The sequence below is a fragment of the Oreochromis aureus genome, linkage group 7, assembly GCF_013358895.1.
Source record: "Oreochromis aureus strain Israel breed Guangdong linkage group 7, ZZ_aureus, whole genome shotgun sequence".
In the NCBI taxonomy this organism is placed as follows: Eukaryota; Metazoa; Chordata; class Actinopteri; order Cichliformes; family Cichlidae; genus Oreochromis; species Oreochromis aureus.
This window is the reverse complement of record NC_052948.1, coordinates 16,549,562-16,574,354: the sequence shown is the minus strand read 5'-3', so window position 1 is coordinate 16,574,354 and position 24,793 is coordinate 16,549,562. Positions and strand designations below refer to the sequence as shown.

Here is a 24,793-nt window from a genome sequence, read left to right as displayed (position 1 = left end):
TCGGATGGAAAATGCAATTACAGTATACCGGCTATAAATTCCCAGAACAGCAAAGGCTTATTGAACATGACATATACGTTAGAAGGAAGTAGTTTTTAAGGAATAAAGCATGAGAACAAAAACCCAGAAATGTGACTCGTACTTTCATTGCTGGGGAAGTGAAAAGAGCCCTCAGAGGTTCAAATCAGCGGATAATCAGTTAAAGTGTCAGCACGCCGCTGAGCCGCAGCATACTGGAGAAACAAAGTGATAGAGAGAAATGAAATCTGTTTCCTGCTGAGGAGGAATGACACTTTTCCACACATACAGCTACATTATGAGCTGGTTGACTCGGGTGTCAGCAACCATGAGCAGTCTCAGCAAATCTAGCTCAAAAGCTTGGTGGTTTCGACAATCTCTGCAGGAAAATCAAACAGCTACTGTGTTAAAGATAATGTATAGACTGAAGCTGTGTGCCATGCTTTTCAGTCCTCAGAAGGAGGATAATTATACATGGATCAAAATTTAATTTCTTGAGACATTATCTTCCTTTTTTTTTTTACATTAAACGATATAGCAATTCACTTTCTGCAATGTTTCACAATCACAATTCTTTATATTTGAATAAAAACAACACATTAACCTTGATAAAACAAAAGCTTGAGCTGTAGTGTAATGAATTTTAATCTTTCCAATGAGAAATAGTGGGATATGTCTATAATCTGCTCAGGACAAATCAAATCCCTACAGATAATGTGTCATGTGGTTCCATTAAACAAATCAACAGCTGTGAAGTCTTAATCGGTGGGCATTCTGATTAATGTGACCATTGTGATTGATGCATTGTTTGTCCCGTCTCTCTTTCAGGTTCGGATTTTGTTGAACACAACCAGAGGTTCCTCAGTAGGATTTATCCAACGGGCTTGAGGATGTCTTCCTCAAACTATAACCCTGTGGAATTTTGGAACGCCGGTTCTCAGCTTGGTGAGTTGGAAGACTCACACGGAATACTCAGATACTCGCTCATTATGTACACAAAAGATATTTTAGTCAGACAGCTCCCGTTTGAAATGGCTGATTCATTACAGCAGCAAAGCAGAGTCAGAGTTTGACGTCTGAGCTCACAAATGCGTTACATACAGTAGAGATACTGGGCAGTGATGAGATAACATCCCTGGAGCCTACAGGTGGATGCTACAGGCCAGAGGGGGAAGATGGGAGATCTTGCATAAAGATTTTTTTTTGGTTTGTTATGTGGGAATTACTAAAGTGATTGTATATACTGTACACATGCACATTCCTATTTGTTTAGAGAATCTGAGATACATTTAGTTTAGAAAAATTTTCCAAGTGCATGCAGTGTTATCTATTATGCAGTCAAGAAGGCTGCCAGACTTATGGAAATATTTAGAATGCAGTTAATTAATTAGACCAATCTAATTACAGAAATGAATAGGGCATAAATAATAGATGGTTCCCAAACATTTTAAATTCAGAATAATTAAAGACACTAATTCAACAACTAGGTATTTATTGATATCTTAATGGGCAATAAAAAAAGATCACATATCAAGTAATAATTAGGAGTTAATGATTATTAATGCAATAACCACTGCTTTGCTCTCACTTATGTTTCTTTGAGCGAAACCCTAAAAATATCAATTTTAATGTGTAAAACTATTTTTCCCCCACTGTGTCAACAGGAAACAAAACGCCTTTGACACAAACAAACAAACTGCTTTTTTACTTTGGTCCAGTATGAACTCTTGAGATGAAGAAAACTGCAGCCCAGAAGACCGACTGTCAAACTTTAAAGGGAACAACCTGGCCCAGTGTCCTGACGATTACCTGTGAAAAGAACATTTCATTCCAATCTACAGCCTGACTGCCTCATCTGTGTTTTCCCCCAGAGCAAGTCCTCTCCCGGCCGTTATCACATCTTTTTCAAATCGATTTGCACCCCACTAAATGCCCCCTTTCTTTAAATTACGGCTGGCTTTCGGTCAGAGCTCTTTTTTCCCCCTCCATATGACATACCTGTCCTCCCCGAGTAACTATGCATTAGTGCATGATTCATCCTTGAGGTAATCTCCGTAAACAGGTTCTTGGCAAAGGATGATATTTGCAACACTCTAAGCATTCTGGTTTTCGTTTGCAGTCTTTTTGCAGTGCAAACAGCATTGGCCAATCGCATTGGAGAAAGCTTTGGTTGCATGCAGGGAAACAGGTTGTGAGGAGCGCAAAATGGGGATTGCATTTGTCAAAATGCAATTTCGACACCAACGGTTTTTGTCTGGTGATGACTCAGTTCTTTAAAATGTAAATGCATTTGTAAGCAATGACAACACGTTTCGGGAACTTTGGCCCGGATTTTAGAGAACTATGCCCAAATGCCCCGGGACATTGTCCCCAGAGCCAAGTTGTTGGATTGCAAGTCATGCATTTCCAGATTTTTTGTTTTTCCATTAGTTTCTTAGTCATTCTTAGAGTTGTTTTTTGCCACTGCCTTCTGCATTCCTTTGTCTCTGTCATCATTAGTGTCTTGTTGCTTGGTGGGGGTTTTTTGCGTTCTTTCTGTTTCATATTTACATGGTTTTTTCTAATTACCTTGTTTTGGTTTTAATTCTTGTTCGTTGGTTATTACCTTCCCTATCCTCAAACACAGGGATTCACCTGTGTTTGATTGTGTCCATCTGTGTCTTGTTCCAATATGGGTCTCATTCCTAATCCGCCCTCTGTGTAAATATAGGCTTGTCTTTCCCTTTGTACTTGTTCCTTCTTCCTCATCTCTGTCCCCAGTACGTGCCTGTTTGAAATTTCGTCACCTTTTGGACCCGGTTTTATCAGCTCTTTCGATATAGCTCGCTCTTCGCGTTTCCTTTGAGCATGTACATCTGCATTCAGGCCTTAAGCTCTGGTTAAAAATGTAACAGATTGCCCATGAGGTTAAAGTCACAAGCCTTATCTGTCTGACACTGTCTTTGCCAGTGTTCCTGTCACTCTGTCTTAACACATACTCTTCATACATCTTCATCAGTCAGCCAGCCAGTCACTGACTCTGACATGTAGCCTCGCTGATCGCTGAGCCGTGCAGATGGTGATCAAAGCTGCAGGAGTCTGCGGAACAAAGCAGTAGCCTAGAAGGATCAATTGCTGTTAGACGAGCAGAACATCCACAGGGCTTCGGCAACACACGGGGAGAGCACAGAAAGAGAAGCTGAAGGCTGCAGAGCAACATGGGGGTTCACACTGAATTGTTTCTTTGCATTATTTATATACGTTATTCCACCCTCATCAATGATTTCTGTCCGGCCAGAGAGAGACATAATCTGGCACTCTATTCTGATGCCTGAAATCTGTAGTTACTGATGATGTGTGCAGTGCACATGCCAAAACATAACTGTGCACAGTAGAACAGCCTACTGCGCATTCAGTCATTGCACAGTTGGTAATTGTGAATGGCTCCCTGATGCAACGAAAGCCATTGTTGCAGAAACATTTCAAGTCATTGTATAATTTAACTCTCTCCTGCAGAATGAAAATGAGCTTTAGAAAACAGAAGGTTTGCAGGGATCATCTCACGCTGGTTGTTTTATTTAACAAGCTTTAGGCATTTGCAATTTTTGCTCCACTGTGTTGTGCCTCCTTGTTTCATTGTTCAGAGACTGTCCTGTGGTGTTTTGCAGTGGCACTGAATTTCCAGTCTCCGGGCTTGCCTATGGACCTTAATGATGGACTTTTCCAGGACAACGGGGGTTGTGGCTACGTCCTGAAGCCAGCGGTTCTCATGTCCACCCAGATGCGCTTTGATCCCAGCAGCAGCCAGCACAAGCGTAAATCAACATCCCTGCTGCTCAAGGTACAGCTATGGAGCACTAGACCCTGAATAATCCACTCATGGTGCATTTATGGATTAAGGTGTAACGTTACCGGACTGTCTGTGGGTATGTGTGCTTTACGTGCATGTATAAGTGTGGATATCCCTCACAATGTAGGGCACTGTGAAGCAGAGCTCATCTTATTCCTTGCACTTCTTGCCTGCAGTTAAATACTTTCCTGCCGGATGCTCTGAACCAACAATGATGTAAAACTCCCCAAGAGTGTCTGTTTAATTAGATTATCTCCTTTAGAAAATTAGGAAAAGAGAGACAGGAGTGATCTAATGCAATTAGACCTGGGGTCCAATTAATAAATCATCTCTCCTTCATTATTTTAAGCATCTTGGGGGACAGTAATAGCAGCACTTGTAATGTACAAAGCCACACAGCAAAAGTGAAAGAAGCTGTCGAAAAAGCACAGTCACAAATCTTTTTCTGAGCTCATAAGGAGAACTGTCACGATTTGATCTTATGAGAAGAGTTTTGAGAGATATCGAGGTTTTGTACTGCTGAAACAGCATGGGGAACAGTGTGGGATCACATGAAGTAAAGGCAGAGGAGGGAACATCATTATGCTGATCTCAGTTTCATGATCGATCGTAAGGGGTATAAAAATAAAAACATTCTTTAAAGCTTATATCAACTAAACTAAAAGCGCAAACAACAACGAAACAATCTAGTCACATAGGCTTGAGATGTCCATTCATTCCTATTAAACCTTTGTAGCACTAAACAAAAAGCCCACTTTATCTGCAGAAACACTAGACTAGCACTAGTATACAATACCATCCGTCCATCCTCTTCCACTTATCCAGGGACTGAAGCTTATCTCAGCTGCCTTAGGGCAAGAGGTAGGGCCCACACCCTGGACTGCTCGCCAGTCTGTTGGAGGGCTAACATAGAGCCACAAACAATCATTCACACTCACATTCACACATATGTGCAATTTAAAATCATCAATTAACCTAACCTTACTAACTGTACGTTTTTGGAGTTTGGGACTGAACCAATGCAGACACAGGGAGAACATGCAAACTGCAAACTCCACACACAAAAGCCCGGCCAGATGCCGGATTCAGACCCAGGACATTGTTGCTGTGAGGCAACAGTGCTAACTACCACGCCACCATACTGCCAATAAGTATTTTATACTAGTATACTTATCAGCAAATTCTTTCAATACCTGATTTTAAATGTGCAAAATGCCTGACGACCATATGCCTGCAACTATTGAAGTTGTGTTCAGCTTCAGCTGTGCAAAGAATTTTTTTAGCGAAAGGAGTCACCACAGTAAACATTACCTACTACAACCCTAAGTGGCATGTTAGCACTAGCATTTGACACATGAAAGCATGCTAAAGTTAGCATGTAGAATGTATCAGTACACTTTCACATCATAACCAGCATGGCTTTATATGCACAGTGTTGCTTTTCTTTCTTTCTTTTTATTTGTTGCTAAAACAGCAACCACAGATATTATGGATTAGCATGAATATTAGACCCACTTAGAAGTGATTGGTTGTCAAAGTTGATTGGAATTCAGATCCAACTTTTTGGAAGGATTTAATATTTGACACCTTGCATCATATTTTCACGTATAATCTTCTGCATCCAGGGACTCCATTTATGCATGGTATGGAGGGAGTTTTCAGCCTTGGCTGAGTTATGCAGTCTTTAACTTATTATTATTTTATGTTTCTGAATAGAATATCTGGTAAACTCCTGTCACATCGCTTTTGTAAATCTTTGAAAATCTTTGTAAATCTTACATCTGACGAAGAAAATACTTCTTGGTCAGACAGTGTTTTACAAGGACATGCTCAAGTTAAACAAATGCATGTCAGACATTGTCTTCTAATAGAATATGCACAGCAACACACATCACAATGCATAAATATGAATGTTGTGCGCTGTGCTTTAGTGTGCCCAGGGCCCCACCTTTATTTATTCACATCATCGCTCTGTATTATTCGATAACTTCGGGGAAAATCACGCAATCTCGACACAGCCCTCAACTCAGTGAATCAGACTCATGAGTAGCAGACGGTGTTGTAACTTAGGTAGGGGTGTTTGGGTTTTCAATCTTCAATCTCAGCATTAAATTATTCATCTGTTCAGGAAAACAATATTTCCCCTTGAGCTTTCGCAAGAGTTTTTAGCATAAAACTGTCAAGTATGTGCAAAAGCTTTATTTAATGATGACTCCAACCTGCTAGCTATGAACTCACAAGTAGGGACCATTGTGACTGTGAAGTATCAGAGCCTTTGTGGTTTTGTAGCGTGACTACAAAAGAGGAAAGGGACTGTAATTCTAGGCTGGACACTGTAAGGCTACATCAGTGCCAAGCGGGGCATGTCGTGATAAGTACATGCAGGTTTGTCTTTGATCAGGGCCAGTGAGGGAAGGCTCAGTGTGAGACGACTGCAGATAAGCCTGCCTTTCTCCAGACTAGTGTAATTACAAGCCTCCCTCCTCTTCTCTTCTCTACTCTTTTCTTCTTACTGATTCTTGATTCTTACTGATTCTTACTGTTTCTGAGGTTCTCACTAATCATTTATTTAAATTTACTGTCTCCTTCTGTGTGTGTTTGTCCACAGGTGATCAGTGGGTCCAACCTACCCCTACCCAGGAGTGGAAAAGCTCTAGACCCCTTTGTGAGAGTGGAGATTCATGGGATTGCATCAGACTCCTGCAGAAAAAACACACATACTGTCAAAAACAATTGTAAGTGCCACAGCACAAACTGCGCATATCACAATGTACCAAGACACAGCAATCTGTTCTCCATTATGTTAGATCTAGCTTCACTTTGATCAGTTCAAGTTGTGTTTTGTCAGAATTAACTCTAGATCATTGAAACCCAGCTCAAAGTGGTGTACTTTAAATTTTCAAGAAATTAGGAAGGACAGATTTCATGTGTGTATTTGTACACGGGAGTGAGACGAGACAAGGAGGGAGAGAAGGAGGAAACAGAGTGCCAGACGTAGCACTGGAGTGAATACATCTGGTACTCTGTTATGATGTGCATATGAACATTAATCATACAATCATTTAATAAAACAGGTAAGGTGAATACAAATGTTATTTTGGATTGAGAAACTTGTTTTAAAAAATTTCAGCAAACCCTTTAAAATCCAGTCAACACTCGTCATGTGTTGTCATCTGTGAGTCTGCTGATTGCTGGTCAGTTATCCCAACAGCTTTTAAATTCACTGTTAGATCAAGTGTTTGTGTTTTTTGTGGTCGCTCACCTTAGTGAGCTACAGAGCACTGCAGTGAAAATGGTTGAAAGTTCAGTCAACATTTTTCTGCAACATTAGCTTGCTAACTGCGACAGAAACTTGAAATGTTGCTTGACATTTGAAGTTGAGGTCTTTGCAGGCGACAGCCACTTTATGTTTAGCTTGCACACATTGCACTGGGCACAGGTAAAGTTAAAATGATGGCAGGATTGTCAGGAATGGAAGGCTGTTTTGGAGGGACTACTGCTTGGTAAACCATCTAAAAGGTAGTTTTTCCCTGCTTCATAGTGAGGCTCAGTTGGGCAGAGTTGATAAATAGTATTAAATATTATAGAAATTTTTTTTAAAACATTTTAAAGACAGAATCAAGATGCAATCTAATTTCAAATATAATTCTGGTTGATTATTTCTGTGTTCTTTTGGTATCTGGAATCTATCTCAATTAATCTGTTACTATTCAACCCTGCTTGTATGCTGAAGGAAAAGTATTTAATATTCCAGAAACATTATGCGACAGAGACATGATACTCAGAGAATCTTGGAAAAATTCTGGCACTAGTGGTAAAATTATAACTTTCAGAAGGAAAAAAACGATTAACCTGCAGCTTTGGGAGACAAAAGTAGTAAATCTTTTATATTTTTGTTTTTTTAATCATAAAAAAGCCTCGAGTCAGCCCTCCATTGCTGATGTCAGTTTGCATGTTCACATTGTTACTGTGAACATGCTCAGAAAATGGAACATGCAAAATTGGAAATATACTATATATATGGCAAAAAGAGTGTACTTTTCTAATGAACTTGAAAGTCAGTATTTGGTATGAACACCTTAATTTTTCAGCACAGCCTGAACTTTCTTAGGCAGCGTTTCTTGTCATTTCTCTAAGTAGTCTTCAGGAATAGTTCTAAAGGCTTCTTGAGGGACATTCAAAGCTCTTCTTTGGATGTTGGCTGCCTTTTATTCTGTTCTGTCAAGATGATCCCATACTCATACTCTAGAGAGGTCATTGTGTGTTCTGCTACTCAGGTACGCTTTTATTGTATTGGCAGCATGTTTGGGATTGTTGAAATTCTGAAAAATAAGGCCATTATTAATCAGATTCTTTCCAGATGATCAAAATTTGATGGTTACAAAAAGTTTGAGAACTATTGCTTAAGACCACTTTAACAAAAAGACAAGACAGTATGGCTCTTTGGAACAAAATGTAAAGAAATAAGGGGTGTTTCGACAATATTGCGCAATACTGTGTTTGTTAATTTGCCACTTGGTTGATCAGCTGCTGAGTGGTAAGAGCAGTTTGTACCTGCAAAAATACTGGCACGGTAGCATTGTTATTCTTATTGTGACATCTGCATTTGTTTCAAAGCAGCAAGTGAAAGTGATTAACTCAGGTTGAACAATAAGCTGAATTATGGGTAACTTTACTTCTTGCACAGGTTGTCAGTGTGTCTTAGCGTCAGAGCACTGAAGATCAGCTCAGGCAGTGTGTAATTTCAAAAGCCGGTGACAACTTTAATACCACCTCTTCAAACAAGTATTTTAACGCGTAGCTACACTTTTGACAATAATTTCATGATAAAGTAAAAGTGAAGTTTGTAATATTTCGAGCTCGCCTGAAGACAGCTGGAACAAGCTGAGAACCCAACACTGTCATATTATCACCCCGTAAAACAGAACTTGTTTACTTGTTATTTATCTGCCACTGTACATTAGAATTCATTTGAAGTTGTGTTTCTGGCCTCCAGGTGAATATAAATCACATACTCTGCCTTTGAAATCTGCTTTTGGGCTCCACTAACTTATGACAAAAATATATTTACAGGCTCCAAAATGCTTTGCTAGGTTCATTAGCTAACCACTTTTCTTTGTCTGTCTTAAGTTTTAGCAGACTTCAGTGGATATGTAGAGCCGTGTTATTTAAATGATGTGAGACTGGTTAAACTCAAAACCCAAAACCATATATTATAAACCCAAAACAATGATCTTTGTAGGCAGGTGATAAATTTCTCTGTGTTCATCATTACAGTTGAAGTCTTTCACATACAGGTAGTCGTGTGATCCAGTGTTTGATCCAAAAATATTAATTAGCACCTCAAAGAAACATTAACTGACTCTAATGAAGTTGTTAATTCTGTTCTAGCTCTGAGTCCTCGCTGGGATACTGACATGTCCTTCACGATTCGCTTGCCTGAACTGTGCCTCGTTCGCTTCTGTGTCAGAGATCAGACCGGCATTCTCAGCAGCGAGTTTGTAGGCCAGTACACCCTGCCCTTCAAGAGTCTGAAGAAAGGTGAGCCAGCAAGTGCTGGAAGGTGGAGGGGTGGAGGGCAGTCTGATGAAGGGCTAAATTACATCAGGTGACAATGTGGGGCATCATTGTATTTCCCCTAAACTCCCAGTGTCAGCATTACTGAAGGTTTATCTGTGCGTCGGTTGAGTTTTTATGGAAATGATCCCGTATGACCATACGTACTGTACATTTCTTTTCAAACCTCCAGGCTACAGGTGGGTGCCTCTCCAATCCAAAGACGGCTTCAGCCTGGATCCAGCCTCCCTCTTCGTCTATATCTCGCATTCCTAAAAAACACATCTCGGTATCAGACTCTCTCACATGGCGACACAGGCACACACGCACACCTTGCCAGCAGATAGAGAAGCGTGGCTGATGTGGGAGCAGCAGCGGCAGCAACAATGAAAATATATAAATAAATCAAAAAGAACCATTTCCTCAGATATAAATACCACTTTTATTGTCAGAAAATAGAAGTGCATTTATTTTTCCCCACTGCCTGCAACTGAGTGCTGCAGAAGAAAAGACCAGAAGGCTCCAGTGAGTCTGAAGACACATAATAGTTCTCTCCTTGCATCTCTAAAGTAATAGAGACATTCCTAGAGTAATGATTTTAGAGGAGTAGATTGATCTCTTTTCTTTTTTATGTGGTAAACTTGATTGCACATGCTGTAAAAGGGTCTTGCACATCCACATTTTTTGTGGAGGAAAGAGGTGTTTATCATTAATGATCAGCTAAACAATACATCAGGCCTGAAACGGATTGTAGCGCCAGGATAAATTAATACTCCATGAGCACGGTTTTTAAAGAGTACCATCTTACAGGCCTACTTCCCTGTGAGAGACCCTTCAGGGAATAATATAAATAAGATTCACAGAGGTATACATAATTTAACCAGATCCAGTTCAAGGAAGTCTATTTCTATCCTCTTTCGCCACTAAATCACTATGAATGAGGCAGAGGAAAGTACGGGTCAGCAGGCCTGTCAAGAGAAAGGACAGCATTAAGATAACACGAAGACTTGGTTGTGCCTTGAAAGTGTGTGTCTTATTTTTCTTTCCTTTTTTGTCATCATGTGATTGTCTGCCTTTGCGTGCCGGTGCACACACGTGCTAAATTGGTGCTCAAATGCTCCTGATGGATAAGGCAAAAGCTGGTGAGGGGGCGAGTGTTAACTCAGCCCCACGGGCCAAAAAGGCAGAGTTGTCATCCTGCTCACACGCTTTCCCTCACCCCCTCACGCCTCCAGTCCCACCGGTCAAGGACAGCGCAGTTGAGGCAGCCTGAGGGGACAAACACACTCAGGTAACAAACCGGTGGCGCTGCATCACCTCCTCTTTAATCTGTCGCGTCAACAGCCTCGGCGACGTAAACGTTTACAAGGTCTGCTTTTTGCTCTCGGTAAAAACAAAGTCAAGTGCAAACGAAAGTGCCACAGTGATTAAAAAATAAGTTTCCTTCATCCATCACCAAGGTAACATTAGAAAAACTAGTGAACAAAAGGCCTTCATTTGATAAAAATTTAGAAATAATAAATCCTGTGTCACACAGTAAACAGTCCGCCGTGTTCTTTCAGTCTGTTTTGTAACTTTATCCACACACTCCCATCTGCTGGCAGTGTTTTCAGGTCTGGAATGAGATTAAGTTGCATCTGATAAATAAGTACAACTGGCATGCACTGTTTTGTATACAGTGCATTCTTCCTCTTCTCAGGCATCTCCCTCTCAAATCCATGAATGTGGTCCCTCACTCGATGTGGTTGCACCCCCTGCTGGCAGTAAGCCTGCAGTGCAGCTCTGAGGTCAGACAGCAGAGTTTCCGAGAGGGAACCAGAGCTCCTGATTAAGCATCTTTTCGTCCAGTTTAATGTTAGTTGCAGCCACAAAAGCCTTCTTGCTCTTTACTACCACTTCCAGGACTATCCCATTCAGCTGTGTGACTGAAGTGTACTCCACCTGTGAGTATGAAGGAGACACTTTAGTGACCTAGATGTGGTTTTATAATTCTACAAAACTTTTTAATGCATGAGATTATAAATAAGAGGTTATAAGAGGCTATAAATTTGTTTGAATATGATGGTTAGTAGGTCAAAGATCATGTTGCAAATCAGACTGCAGCAGTACAGAAGGAACTCTCATTATAATGAAATATATAAACACATTCATACATTTAGTTATAAGTCTGAGTGAGAACAATTTATCTGAAGAAGTATTCAAAATACAAAGCAAAAGAAAAACAATTTTTTTTTCATCACAATTAACTGTACATGTGACAGCTAATGCATGATGACAAAATCCAGCTCAAGCGTTGAAGGATGCACCATCATATTAGGTGAAATTTGTGATTGTGGCTGTACTGCGCAATTTCTTTTTTGTTGTTTTTTTTTTTTTCAAACTAAACACTTCAGTTTAGAAGTTAAATTGAAAACAAATTACCCATGTGAAAGGCACGCAGACTAAGAGTATTAAGTACTATTAGCTGATTTTCCACTTGACGCTACTCAGTTGATCACATATTTGGATTGCCTCAGATAACTTGGAACCCCAGTTATGTAGATATTAAAAAAACACCTGGTGCCACGTACTACCACCTAATGGAAAACCCAAAAACTGAGTGGAGCCAAGCCAAGCCATTATGTACTAGTGGAAAAAGTTTATAAATGTACTAGCTACCCTGTAATACAGCTAAATACTAAATAAAAAAAAGATGTCTTGACTGTGTCTAATCATGGATAGAAAGGAGGAATGATGGCACTACCAGTTCATTGAAGGTGGGGTTGACATTATTGCGGACAATCTTTGTCTTCCTCTTGGAGCGCTGCCGAGGGTCTGGCCTCAGGTATGTGATAACATAGGCATCAGGATTAGAGCCGTTTGGGTGCTTCTGTTGAGGAGAGGCAAATGGACAGGATGTCAGAGCAGAATGAGCACGTGCCACAAGTACACTCAATCACATGATAGCAACTAATGCATTTTTGCAAACTGCTGAAGATTAAATAGCATCAGAATGGGGACGAAAGGTGATTTAAGAGACTTTGAATGTGGCGTGGTTCTTGGTGCCAGATGGCAAATGACCTGGTTCTTATAAAGCACTTTTCTACTCTACTTCAACACTCAAAGAACTTGCCTTATTCATGCAAGCACTTTGTTTTATGGCTATCTAGCATTTACACTAGTTGTTTTCCGATGAATGCACCGGAAGGCTGGTGATTCGATCCACCATCCATCCAATTAGTAGATGACCGATTCTATCTCCCGAGCCACAGCCAATCACTCAAACCAGACAGGAGTGTTTCAGAAACTGCTGATCTGCTTTTTCACCATGTCCTTCTCTATGGTTTATAAGGGAGGTTCCAAAAAGACAAAGAATCTAGTAAGCAGCAGTTCTTAGGACACAAATACCTGGTTGATATAAGAGGAGAATAACCTCTGGTAGTTCATGATGGTGTAATGGACATGATCCAACTAAGGATCCTACAGCTTGACACACTGTGACACATAACCTAAATTATCTCAAATGGCCTCCACAGGATCTCAGTGCAGTCGACCACTTTTGGGATGAGAGATTCACAACATGAAAGTGGATCTGTGTGACACTATCATGTCAATAGGACCAAAATGTCTGAGGATTATTTCCAGCACCTTGTTGAATCTATGTCATGAAGAATTAAGGAATTCCGAAGGCAAGACGGTCTAACCTCATACTAATATGACTAAGTTAATGAGGTGAACCTGATGTAGTATCCAGTGAGTATATATCTGATATAGAATCTTAACTGTACATGCTTTACTCTTGCTAAATCCTGCAGGACAGTAATAAGAATAAATGAAACTTACAATGTTCTTCAGGTGTTTTATCATTACAGAGAGCTTGTAGTTGGCGTAAGTAATGTAAAGCTGGACCTGAGCCTGCTCTTCTGCAACAGATAATCACACAAGTTATTAGATCACAGCAAAGGATTTCTTATAAATAAACTAATATCACACTTTTCTCAATATACCACGCAATCAACGCTCACATTCAGATATTTTTTCCATTGTTCTTACCTGCACATTTTGGACCTCGGTTATGTCCTGGACCATCCAGAAACAAGCTGCAGACAAATTCATTCTGCGGGTGGCAAATTGAGACACTTTTCAAGTTCAGCTCTAATGGGGGGAAAAAAAACTAATCACAAAGGACTACTAAACCAGGGAAGGAAGAGAAACTCACTCCTTTGCAAGGTCCTTCAAAAAGCTCTTTTAGGTATTTATTCAGCAGAGACATCTTCCTGCCTGGGGTGAATGACATCTGGTACCAGCTCGGAAACCTTGGGAGCAAAGGAGTGGAAGCAAAGTCATGCATCTAATTATGTAATTACTATGAGAACGAGCTGTGCGACAAAATATAATACATGTGAGCAGGATTTATGTTAATTTATTCACTCACTGTGGTAGTGTTGATTCAATAAAGTGTTTCTGCAGCTCCCTATGGATCAGCTCAAACTGTCCAAATGTTTTCTCACTGGTCAGAAACCCATCGTCAATGGTTATCCTTAGGTCATAAAGCTGCAAATCAAACATGACCAATTATTACATTAGATAGAGACTGCAGGAACTGTGTTAAAGCTCCAAAGGAGATTGTTTTAGTAGCTCAAATCAGTGCTCATATGCAAACTCCTTCATTTTCACTGCATTTATGCAAATACCTGAATCCTTGATCCTTGCTGTTATTTCTACTATAGACTGAATGTGACTAGAAGAACAAGCACTAAACATCAGGACAGCTCTTCGGATCAAAGAGTAGTAAATGCCTACAAATACTCCTCACCCAACCCTTGGGAAAGACTTTATAAGCACAAGACTGCCTTCTGACAAGCTGTAAGTGACAGCAAACACACACACTTTCAGCGCAGTAGTGAGGGCTATTCCTCTCAGATCAAAAAAATGTGTGAATTTGCTGTCAGTTCCAAGTGTTTTATTGCCTCCTCCAGCTATTTGGACCTAATAAACAGCCCTGTGGTGCATCAGGTAAAATGTCTTTTATAATGGTGTGTTTTGTTACTGAGGCCAAAGTGCAGTTGCAGGCTTACCACATCTTTTCCCGTGGCAGAGTATCCCAAAATGACAGCTTCCTGAATGTTACTAGCAGGGGCAGGAGCACTCTCCCGGGGCAGGGTGTCCTTTTTCTTGGGTTGAACCATGTTGTGTGCCAGGAAGTTAAACTTGACTGCAACACAGTCCATACTCTCCTTGATCTTCCTACCACAGGTGTAACACAAACAGCAGAAATTAAATGCAAGTTTGTTTATTTGCGGAAGGATTATATGTATTTTTAGGAAGACGTTGATGTGCCACACACATCACATTACTTTGTAAAGAAGGAGGTGGCCTCCAGATCAGTATCGTGAGGTCTGAGGTTGTTCTGGACGTACTGCAAGTCATTAGAGTCCTTCAGTTCTGGCATTCCTGCATGTAGCATCTGGAAATTTACACAATGGGTAGAAACCTGTTTTACGGGATGTTTTTTGTTCGCAGACAAGGCTAAAAAGGGACTGTAGTGTTATTTAGTCTTACAAGCTCCAACAAGCTGAGTATGAGTGCAGAACGCTGTCTGATTATGTTGTAAGCCTCACAGCAGAGCTCCACGAAGCGATGCAAGCGTTGAGGCTTCTGCCCTCCGCCAGTGATGAAGTGGTGCATCTCAGATGTAAAGATGAAGGGAGACCGGTCCCTATTATTGAGCGGGAAAAGATTTTTTGTTGAATCATACATAACAGCACTCTTTCCTTTTTCAAAATGCTGCTTTCCTTGAGTCGCTGACTTGCCTTTTAACGCCTCCAAACATCTGCGCATTGCCCATTATCTTCCCGAAGTCAATGTGGAACATGTGCCCACTTTTTTTCAGCATGATATTGTCATTGTGGCGGTCGCAGATGCCCAGGATGAAGGTAGCGACACACCACCCGGCACACGAGTGCAGGAAGTTCATCACAGCCTGCATGTAAACAGAATGTGTTATGCATGAGAAAGATGGAGCAGTGAAAGTGCATCGTTAAGAAAAGGCTTTAACCTTCTCGTAGTCTTCCTTAGTTCTGTTAAACATGTGAAACCATTTCTCCAGAGTGTCCTCTCGGAGGCTTCCACTCAGACCCCACTCTTTATGAATCTTTGCCAGGGTCACTGCCTCTGGTATCACTTCCACCAGACCTGACAAGCATAAAATAACAAGCTTTGGAAAAACACAAATTCCCAGACTATTAATGGACGTTCAAAAGCACAAACAAATCTATCATACTGACCCCGAGCTTGGCCTGCAGAAATACACTTGTAGGTGATCATTTGTAGATCGAGTCCCTCTTGGAGCCACACTCTGTCCATCGCACGGACAATCTGAAGTACCAGCATGTCCTGACGCAGGTCATCTCCTGTCTGAACAACACGTTTAACTGAGATTTCCTTAGAGTGCCCTCTAATATTCATAGCTATGTAATAGCAGTTTTGAAACAGATTTCATTTCCCTGGAAGAGAACAAGCAAAAACACAGTGTGGATCGATCTAACGGCATATCATTACTCACCTTGCAGATAACATTGTAGTTCTTGGCCAGAGGGTCAGTGCAGATAAATGGGATCCCCAGAGGAGCAGCAAATGAGCTGTAGACCTTACAGGCCTGGAAGTAACACATCAAAGAGTAAACACCTGAAATAAAACGTTGCTGTGTGTTTGCATAAAAAAAAGTACTGATATATGATGTGGTGGGTAACAATCTTACTTCTAGGTTCACTCCATTCACACAGACAGCAGGATCTAGTGGTAGGCAACAGCTGATCCCATTCTTAAAGAAGTCTTCAATTCTCCACCTTGTTTTTTTCAAAGCACTCTGCAGACAAAAGAGCAAAGCGGGAGAAAAAACCCAAAACAAAACAAAAAATTAAATGCATTTCTTGTACATCGACAGCCGCAATGATTACAAGGATTATAAGCCAGTAAGTGAATACACCAATGAGTTAAAGTTAGAGTTACAGACCTTACGACGAGCCTTGTCAGCACTGCGAATGCTACTAGCCACCTGTATGAGCACGGCCATCAGCTGGGTTTCACGCTGCAGCTCCTCCCTCAGTGCTTGGCCGCAGCACTGCAGCAGGGCAGCATGAATTTTACTGAACCAGCTCTGGTAGTGTTGGTCATTGCGGGCATCCTCCAGCAGCCTGACATTATATTCTAGCATGAGTTGTAAAGCTTTGCATGCATGACGTTGTCACTTACTGCCTAAAAGCATCATAGAGGTTGAACCTAAATACAGTGAGTCTAGAACTAAAAGAAATAAGGTCAACTGATAAGTGAAGCATCTTAACTGTGTGTGAAGGCCAGTGAAGAATTGCTTTGTTAACACACACTAGAATACAAAGGCAGTTTCCTAAAATTCACCTCTTTTAGCATGCACAAAATGTACTTCTTTATATATTACGGTTTTCATCGGTTTGGATAATTAACAATACAATTTGATCATATTCAATGATATCAGCTCTAAAAATAGCAGCTGCATTTTTATACCAGCTGCTATTTTTAGATCTCTTATTGGATGGCTTATTATACAATGGGCGGTGCACAGTGTCAAGTTGAAAATTCCTTTAGCCTGATTGTCATTTTCAAGAAGAATTTGCAGGGAGGCAAATCTGGCAAGTTCTCCAGCTGGGGAGAGAAGAGTTAGCAGGAAATCCTGCAGTTCCTCGTATGTTATGGGAAAACTAGTTTAAGTCATGTTACACAACCATTTACAGTAAGACAGACATAGTTTCTATTTGTACTATTCAATGAATTCAGGGGGAAGAAAATGACTTGGAGTAAGATTTAAATTTGATAAGTTTTTATGGACTTGTTCTTATGTGATCACTATTTGATCACAAAATCGAGTAGAGTGAAAAACTAATAAATCAATCAATATTTTATCAGTAAAGACAGAAGTCTTTCAGTTTTATTCATGTTAATATGGCAATAAACATTTTGACCTGAATGAAATGACAATAGTTTTAGTAGTATTCCTCATCAGTTTAGTGTCTGACTCACCAGAAGAGCTGATGAGCGATGCGTATGTTCCTAAGTGATCTCTCCAACAGCAGCATTACCAGGGGTCCATCCAATTTCCACTCATTCTTCAGTGCCTGCAGGAGAGGAACACTCATCAATCACGCATAAAACTACTGAGCGTGCAAAGTGTGCCACCAGTTGTCCAATTTATCATCTGAAAAATTAAACTACTTCAACATCATATTTTTTTTTAGATCTCTTTTGAAAGGTTTGAATGTGTGTTAGTTTGCTCACCTGGACCAGCTGTGGTAAATACACCTCCAGCTCCCCATCTGGTATCTGCTCAAAGTACTGAACGGCTGTCTGTCGTACAGTCTGATCATGAAAGCTGGAAGTGAGATCAGTGGGAAAGGGTTCAGATCATTTTTGTTTTAAATGTTTTTTTTTCTAAATCAGCTTACAAATGAAATATTAACCAGATATCCATCAGTTTCTATTACAAAGGTTCTTCTTTGGTGTTTATTGTCTCAAATGTCTCAAATGCACTGTGCTTCATTTATGATGATAATGTAGGTGGCCAGGAATATTAAGAAGATTAAAGAAATGATATTCCAGATCCAGGACGATCAGTGTTAGGCTAAAGGAAGCCAGAACCAGAGAAACGGACTACACTGACCTTGCTTTAGGGTACCCAGTCAACTACAACTACAGCTACTACATAACTACTTTCATATGTTGTATATATTTTTTGGTGTGATTTTCTAAGTGACAGCACTTTTTTTTTTGCATGTAAACGCTGTACCTGTCGCTAAGCAGGAAAAGGGCTTCCTCAGGTAGATAGATAGCCCAGTTCTCCAGTACAGTGTAGATTTCTGTCAGGTTTTCAGGATACCAATGGGGAACTCCGCCCAGCAGCAGGTGGAGGAACGTACTTTGTTTGTCGCTGCTGTGACGTTTCGTCCACAGGAAAGCTTTCTCATTGTCTGTAAGGCTGGTGAAAGAAAGATTATTTCAGGAATGTGTTACTTGACAACAAAACCCAGTCAGCAATCTTGAAGAATTACCGAGAACTCGTAGTCCAAGGTATTTCTGACTAGTCCTGTTCTCAAATGACTCAGGTATTAAGTCATTCTACTCACAAGCAGAGACAATGCTTCTTTGAAACCTCCAGCATTTTCTTTTGCAGTTCCTCACAAGCCTGTGTGAACAATATTGACCCAGGGAGTGCAATGGGCCTCTTATACTCCCACTCAACCTGGTCTTGAAACTGAAGCTGAGGGAAAAGGTAGGAAGATAAAGAGTTGAGGAATGTGTTGTTGTTCTGCTTTTTGGCCAACAGAGGGCAGAGCTGTCCAGTATTACTCACCTGCATTATCACCCCACTGGCTTGTCTGTGGCTGTCAAAGAGGGCAGCGGACGGAGGAAAAGACAGCTCAGCCAAAGTGGACATGCTGAGCAAGACGGTGCCTGTTACGAGAGTCCTGCACACACAGAGAGAGAATACACTTATTGCAACAGAGCTATACTGAACTTGTAAAAACACAATCAGCCTTTAAACACATGCAGTGCAAAGCAATTTGAAAACTGTTCTTGCACAGTGACACATTTCCATCTGTTGTTTTGAGTCTTTAATGTATTCCAAGAATGAAGCACTTTCATTTTAATAGGTGAAAACAAACAGAGACAGTGGAACTGGGGTTTCCTCACTCAATGATTTATGTCACAGTTGCATATACTCGCCAGTCACTTTATTAGGTACACCTGTTCCGGCTGATCATCATTTCAAGTATCTCATCAGCCAATCAGGTTTAGATTTTTACAGCTACAATAGCCCCGTTCTGCTCGAGGTTTCTTCCTGTTAAAAGGGAGTTTTTCCTACCCACTGTCTCCAAGTGCTTGTAAAGTCCAATGAGTGTGCATATGAATTTTAAACCAATCCAAATAGACACAAAAACTTTATGGGTGCTATAGAGATGTAAGCTTTAATGACAACTTACCTATCGCTGTAAAGAGGTAGTACAGCCCACGATAAAAGCTCAGCAGGTTTGCCTTTCTTGGAGCCCTTGAGGCGAAAAGTGAGCATGGACTCATAGGGAAGCTGATTTATTGAAACAGGGAATACTATCCTAAAAACAAAGAACATATAGGTTATATATTATTCATTTTCACGCGTTGTTTGTCTTGCAATTATTTTACATTATCGTACTTTGGACTGGTTGTAAACAAGGAAAGAGGAAGTTGGATGTGACAAAATAAAATTTATACTTATGGGCACAATCGAACTCTTACATGCGGTTACACTGGATCGTGTTTCCGTGAGACAAGGCAGTGCTGATATTTTCACAAACTCCACTGTCGCAGAGCTTCCTTCCTACATACGTCAGCTCACAGGAAATAGAGAATGACTCATAACTAAAAGAAGAGGAAAAATAAAGCAGGGAAGAATCCAGTAAATATCAACGGTGTGGTTGTTCATGCTTGAGCGCCTGAATTGAGTTTGTGCATGCATATATAAATATATAAAAATACAATAAACACGCACGTACGTGTCTACCCAGACGGGGTGTAGTTTGTAGAGAGCAGCAACTTTGAGCTGGAGGATGTCGCGGTTGTGGTCTACGTCACAGATTTGCAAGCTGCTCGTTACCTTCGGGGCGCTGAAGTCTGACTGGAAGTTTTCAAAAAACACCTGCAGCAGCTTTTGCAGCGCCCCGTGGAGCATGAGCATGGCTAGAGCACAGATAATAAACATCACTTAAGAGAGTCCAACTTTTTAGTAGAACCATTACAGCAAAATGTTTAGCTGAAACATTTATTAATGATCGTCATTGCTTTATGTAGATGTATCAATAATAGGTGTAGTATACCAGAGTTGTAGTTTGCTCTTTTTTTCTTTGGCATTGGAAAAATGCAAAACATGGCACTGAAGGAGTGTTAGTAAAGAGTAGTGTACATATAACACCATGTTTGTGCGCCAGAGGCAAAACTGATATGCCTGACAGTGGTCTTCCAAAAATTGTAAATATTTAAATAACAAATATGTTTTTAAAGTTTTTGAGCACATTGTTACAAAACTAAAAATACATAACCACGTGGGTTGGTGGGCAAGTTTGTTTAGGGAGCTCGGTATCATATCAGACTTCTTTCCTCACTCTGATCCAATCATCTTCTTGTCTGCTATATACAGTAAAAGCTATTTCCTGCTCTTTAAAACTGCTATTTTATCATTCTGCCTTTAACACCATTATTTCCGGGATCTTTTACCCACTACATGCCTCACCCTGTCTGTTATACAGACACTTCTACTATTGGCACTAATCTGCTCTCTTTTTTTTAATTGGAGTCCAGTCACCAGCACTTTAATGAGTAAATAACTTTCAACTTTCAAATAGATTCTCCTTATGGAAATAAACCTGACGCCAAATATAATCTAAAAAACTTCTTTGCTGTCCAGCAACAAAAAAAAGTTTACAGTAAATATACACCACACACAACCACACACGTACCAGTATAGATACTCACCATCTGCACACTCACTTGTCTCCTCATGACTCTGCAAAACAAAAAATTAAACATCTGTAATTTTTAATGTGAGGAGGCATTTTTTGCAGGTTTTTAAAGGTCCAAGAAAAAAGATGAGATTGAAGCAAATTTTTCAGGTTAGTGTGATACTAACTTATATTTATACTGTAGGTTGTGTTTCTGCGATATAACCTACCAGAGGTCTTGGATTGATTCTGTTGAGGCTGCCAATGGCATCCTCCAGTTCTTGGCACGTGACACCACACAGAAGGTTGCTGATGCCCCGAGCATGGCTCACAATAACACCAATATTCACCCCAGACTGCAGACCATAATAAGACGAGACACAAATGAGGAGAAATATTGGACAATTGTACTAAGAAAGGAAATCCACTACCTGCTTTTATTTATTTATTATTTTTTACTGACCTTAGTACTGAAGAGATCTTTTGCCTCTCTAGAGTAGGTGTTGAGCAAATTCTGAAGACTCAGCCTGAGAGGGGAGGAAAAAGTGGAAAGTAGTGGTAGTAAAACCAGCTCTCTTTATGTTTTCTGCAAACAGACACCATCCTACTGTCTCTCCACCAAATAGCTGTCATTGTTAATGAAATTACTCCTCAGAGCTGGTGGTATGCAGTGCTGCTGGTTGTCTTACTTGCTGGTGTTGAAGACAAAAGCAGAAGCAAGAAACCGGAACAGCTGGCATTCAGTGTTGTCATCCTCGGCCTTAAAGAGATCGACATAGATTGGAATGTTGGATTTTTATGGTTATGGTGTTGCTTATATGTGGACAACTTCCATAAATAACATCCAATATGTAGCTTACATAAAACATTTAACTAATTACATGACATTGAACATGTACATTTTGTCTTTTATCCATTTAAATCTAAGCGCACATCGGGTTCACCTTTGTTCTGTTTACGTCTTCACGCTAAATGCCACCAGTCATGGGGTCATGTTTACACAGAGCAAAGTCAAGAGCTCAGGGTGGAGATTTTTACAGCTACAATAGTTCTCACGATAACAAACCGGCCAGGGAACAGGAAGAGGTGTACATTGTTTCAAGACTTGGGACAAAGCCAAAGGATCCTTTCTGTAAGAGGAAACGGAAAAGGACCTTGAGCCACTCACATCTCTGGCCAGTCCGCGTTCGATGCTGTTGATGTCTACCAGTCGGACGGGGACTTCCAGATTAAGCTTGTAGTAGATCTGAATTGTCTCATGCATGCCGAGAAGCTCTTCACTAAAGGCAGAGATGAAAGAGTGCATGGGGCGCATTACACCAGATTAAATGATGCAGGTTTAAGAGGACATCATGAGCTTTTGCAGCGATAAACGTACTTCTGGAGATACTCCTCGGAGTCACACAGTTTTAAAACGCAATGCTCAGATCGGTTGGGAGGGATGTCTAGAAGCTGGGAGATGTCCTCGATCAGACTCTTCACTGTCCTGTTCACTGGATAAAAGATTAGACTTCAGAGACGCCACACATGCCAACATATGAAGAAACTTATGAAGCATTTATAGATATTACCTACAAATGACCCTGTTCAGCACAGTTTCCTGGGTTGCGAGGTTGGGTAATAGCTATTAAGTCTGTTAACACTTTATGCCAATTTTACCACTTATTTATTTTTTTTAAGTTAGAAACATCAATCATGCATAATTTCTAAAACAGACTACGAGTAACAAGCAACATTTTATGATCATTTTTCCTGTTTTAAATTCATTTAACTGCCACAGAAACCGGAAGACGGAGAAAGCAACAAATGCTGTTAAGTTGTTTGCAGATACTTAAGGACAGACAAAAAGCAAGAAAAATGATTTGTGGTTAAATGTTGCAACAGAAAATATCTTTACATTTGTGTTAGGCCTCATTTTCAGTAAAGACCTCAGAAAGATCCTTAGCCCATGTTTCTGACCAAATACCATGTGTGATGGCTGCACTGTCATCTCAGTGTCAGTGCATGATGACAGAAGAAGCTTTGCAATGAATACAGTGATGGTTTTTAAACTTTTGAATGCTTTTAGGAACAAATCACACATTGCACTATTGTAGCCACTTTTAAAGGATTTCTCTCCCTCCGGTATTTTGTGACATTGGATGGGAGCTGCTGCTAGCTAACAGAAGCAAGTGAACTGGTGTATATATAAATGTTACCTGAGGTGGGGATGGGGATCTGGTTTTGGTCCCACACCACACTGATAGTCACCTCGACCTGCTGCAGCAGGGCACGGTTGATGTCCAGCAGTCGCCCGCATACCAAACCGGAGTTGTAAAGACTGTCTGTGTGCTTGTATTTTGACATTAAGCTGCCAGAGACAATGAAGAAAAACAGGTTGCAAATGCCAAATGAAAGTATGATCGCAATTAGAAACCAACTGGAACTACAGAGGAGCCGTCCAGCAGCAAAACAATTTACAGTAAATATACAGCATATAACATTTAAAGTCCAGTGACTCATTTTGTTTGCCTGATTTCTGTCATAGTAAAGGAGAATATTGTAAACAAAAGCACTTTATAGTCATTTCGTTTGCATGCACACAAGTTAATTTTATGGTCATTTTCATACTTGGCAGTTGCAGCAGAAAACGAAACCACTGTCTTGGTGCTGCCCTCCGGAGTGTCTATGAGTTTGAGGACCCATATATCCTGATGAGGAAAAGAATACAAGAGATACCCTTTAGCCTTTTCTCTGTATTTTGGGTTTCAATCTTGAGCATTGAGGAGCTTTTTGTCTACACTGAGTATTGGAGATGCTTACTTTGTTGTATACTTCAGAATTGGAGCGAGTCAGTCTTTGAAGAGGCTGCTGTTTGAGTCCCGGCCTGGGAGGAGGAGGAGGAGGAGGAAGTCGAAGGACCTTTTTTCCTCTCAAACATTCACTAGGAAGCCTACATCTTTGTAGATTGGGAGCTCTTGGGGGTACTGGGGGACGACCATTTGTGCTCTGCTGGTTGGTATTTCCAGGACCTCCGACCTCAAAATTCCAGACTTCATTTCCAGGTTTAGGCTCGGTTAAAGTGGGAGATTCTGGGATCTCGTACAAATTAGATCCATCATTTTGTGATATGTCATCAATGCACTCATAAAGGTGCATTGCTTCTAGATCGTCCCTTAAAGGCATGGGGAGGTCGGTGTCACTCGCATCTTGTCTGTGGAGTGTTCCAGCTGAGCTTTCCATTGCATTTTATTCATGTAAACAAGTTTTTCTGGATGTTGGTGTTTCACACTCCGCACGGCCTTCGTTCACAGCATGGCAGAACAGAAAAAACCTACATGGTGGTATTATTAATAATGACAAGTTAGGATACTTGATGACTTACATTAGAAAATGCGAATTGTTGAAGGTAGGGCGGGTTTTATGAGCAGAGTCTAACTGAATCTGAAGGTTCAGGCTGGTGTAATTATTAACAAGCTTTCAAATCTTAACAGGAAATCCAACAGAGCACACCACTAAGCCCACAACAATGCCTGGCTATATATCAGTAACACCACAAATAACACATTATGCCTTAAATTCTATTTTTAGACAGTATAAAGCTGAACAGCAGGGAATTTTGAATTTAAATCAAACTCAAATCCAGCCTGGTACTTTTTCATATCACATAGTGTCTTCCCTTCATATCACAGAAGAGGCTCTATAGTAAAATGTTAAGACTAGCTGTGAATAACAAGACTGATCTTTTGCAAAGTCTTGGGTATATTTTTGTGAGCTTACCGTGAAAGCTCTGATGTCTGGCGCGTATCCTGTCCAAGGTGAATGCTTGAACGAAGCCATGCCCAGCCAGTTAGACCTGTAAGAGATCTGGACAGATTTGCTCGCTCCTCCCACTGTTCCTCCTCTTCCCTCTCCCGCGTCACAAGGT

The 24,793-nt window shown here is 40.6% G+C and overlaps 2 protein-coding genes across 4 annotated transcripts in view; one reads left to right on the top strand and one right to left on the bottom strand.

Annotated features, from left to right (window-relative positions):
* Positions 1-9,827, top strand: part of LOC116332675 (1-phosphatidylinositol 4,5-bisphosphate phosphodiesterase zeta-1-like) — a 19,092-nt gene extending 9,265 nt beyond the window's left edge. For both annotated transcript variants that reach the window (XM_031755713.2, XM_031755712.2), the window contains exons 8-12: positions 847-963; positions 3,666-3,838; positions 6,456-6,582; positions 9,239-9,388; positions 9,597-9,827. In XM_031755713.2, the coding sequence (XP_031611573.2) occupies positions 847-963; positions 3,666-3,838; positions 6,456-6,582; positions 9,239-9,388; positions 9,597-9,679 (650 nt within the window). In that variant the 3' untranslated portion in view covers positions 9,680-9,827. The remainder of the gene's footprint in view (positions 1-846; positions 964-3,665; positions 3,839-6,455; positions 6,583-9,238; positions 9,389-9,596) is intronic.
* Positions 9,827-24,793, bottom strand: pik3c2g (phosphatidylinositol-4-phosphate 3-kinase catalytic subunit type 2 gamma). 2 transcript variants are annotated; one of them, XM_031755715.2, is made up of 33 exons: positions 24,646-24,793; positions 23,689-24,199; positions 23,497-23,576; positions 23,085-23,236; positions 22,265-22,379; positions 22,055-22,166; positions 21,576-21,646; positions 21,350-21,413; positions 21,117-21,242; positions 20,921-20,951; positions 19,945-20,128; positions 19,688-19,810; positions 19,396-19,524; positions 18,765-18,879; positions 18,538-18,671; positions 18,201-18,389; positions 17,693-17,786; positions 17,438-17,532; positions 16,398-16,578; positions 16,143-16,250; positions 15,948-16,040; positions 15,670-15,799; positions 15,441-15,577; positions 15,196-15,365; positions 14,945-15,101; positions 14,740-14,849; positions 14,461-14,629; positions 13,818-13,936; positions 13,602-13,698; positions 13,436-13,499; positions 13,226-13,305; positions 12,147-12,272; positions 9,827-11,344 (listed from the first exon to the last, which is right to left on the bottom strand). In XM_031755715.2, the coding sequence occupies exons 2-33, from the start codon at positions 24,106-24,108 to the stop codon at positions 11,192-11,194; spliced, it is 4,128 nt and encodes a 1,375-aa protein (XP_031611575.2). In that variant the 5' UTR covers positions 24,109-24,199; positions 24,646-24,793; the 3' UTR covers positions 9,827-11,191. The 2 variants fall into 2 exon arrangements, with proteins under 2 accessions (XP_031611575.2, XP_039471389.1); XM_039615455.1 differs by lacking the exon at positions 24,646-24,793 and having other exon boundaries at positions 22,265-22,372; positions 23,689-23,829.

Bases quoted from the DNA above. Each gene is read 5' to 3' on its own strand.
- pik3c2g (XM_031755715.2), bottom strand. From the start codon at position 24,108: ATGGAAAGCTCAGCTGGAACACTCCACAGACAAGATGCGAGTGACACC. The intron at 23,577-23,688 runs GTAAGCATCTCC...TTTCCTCATCAG, and splicing joins ATTCTGAAGTATACAACAAA to GATATATGGGTCCTCAAACT. The intron at 22,380-23,084 runs GTAACATTTATA...TCTTTTATCCAG, and splicing joins GATCCCCATCCCCACCTCAG to TGAACAGGACAGTGAAGAGT.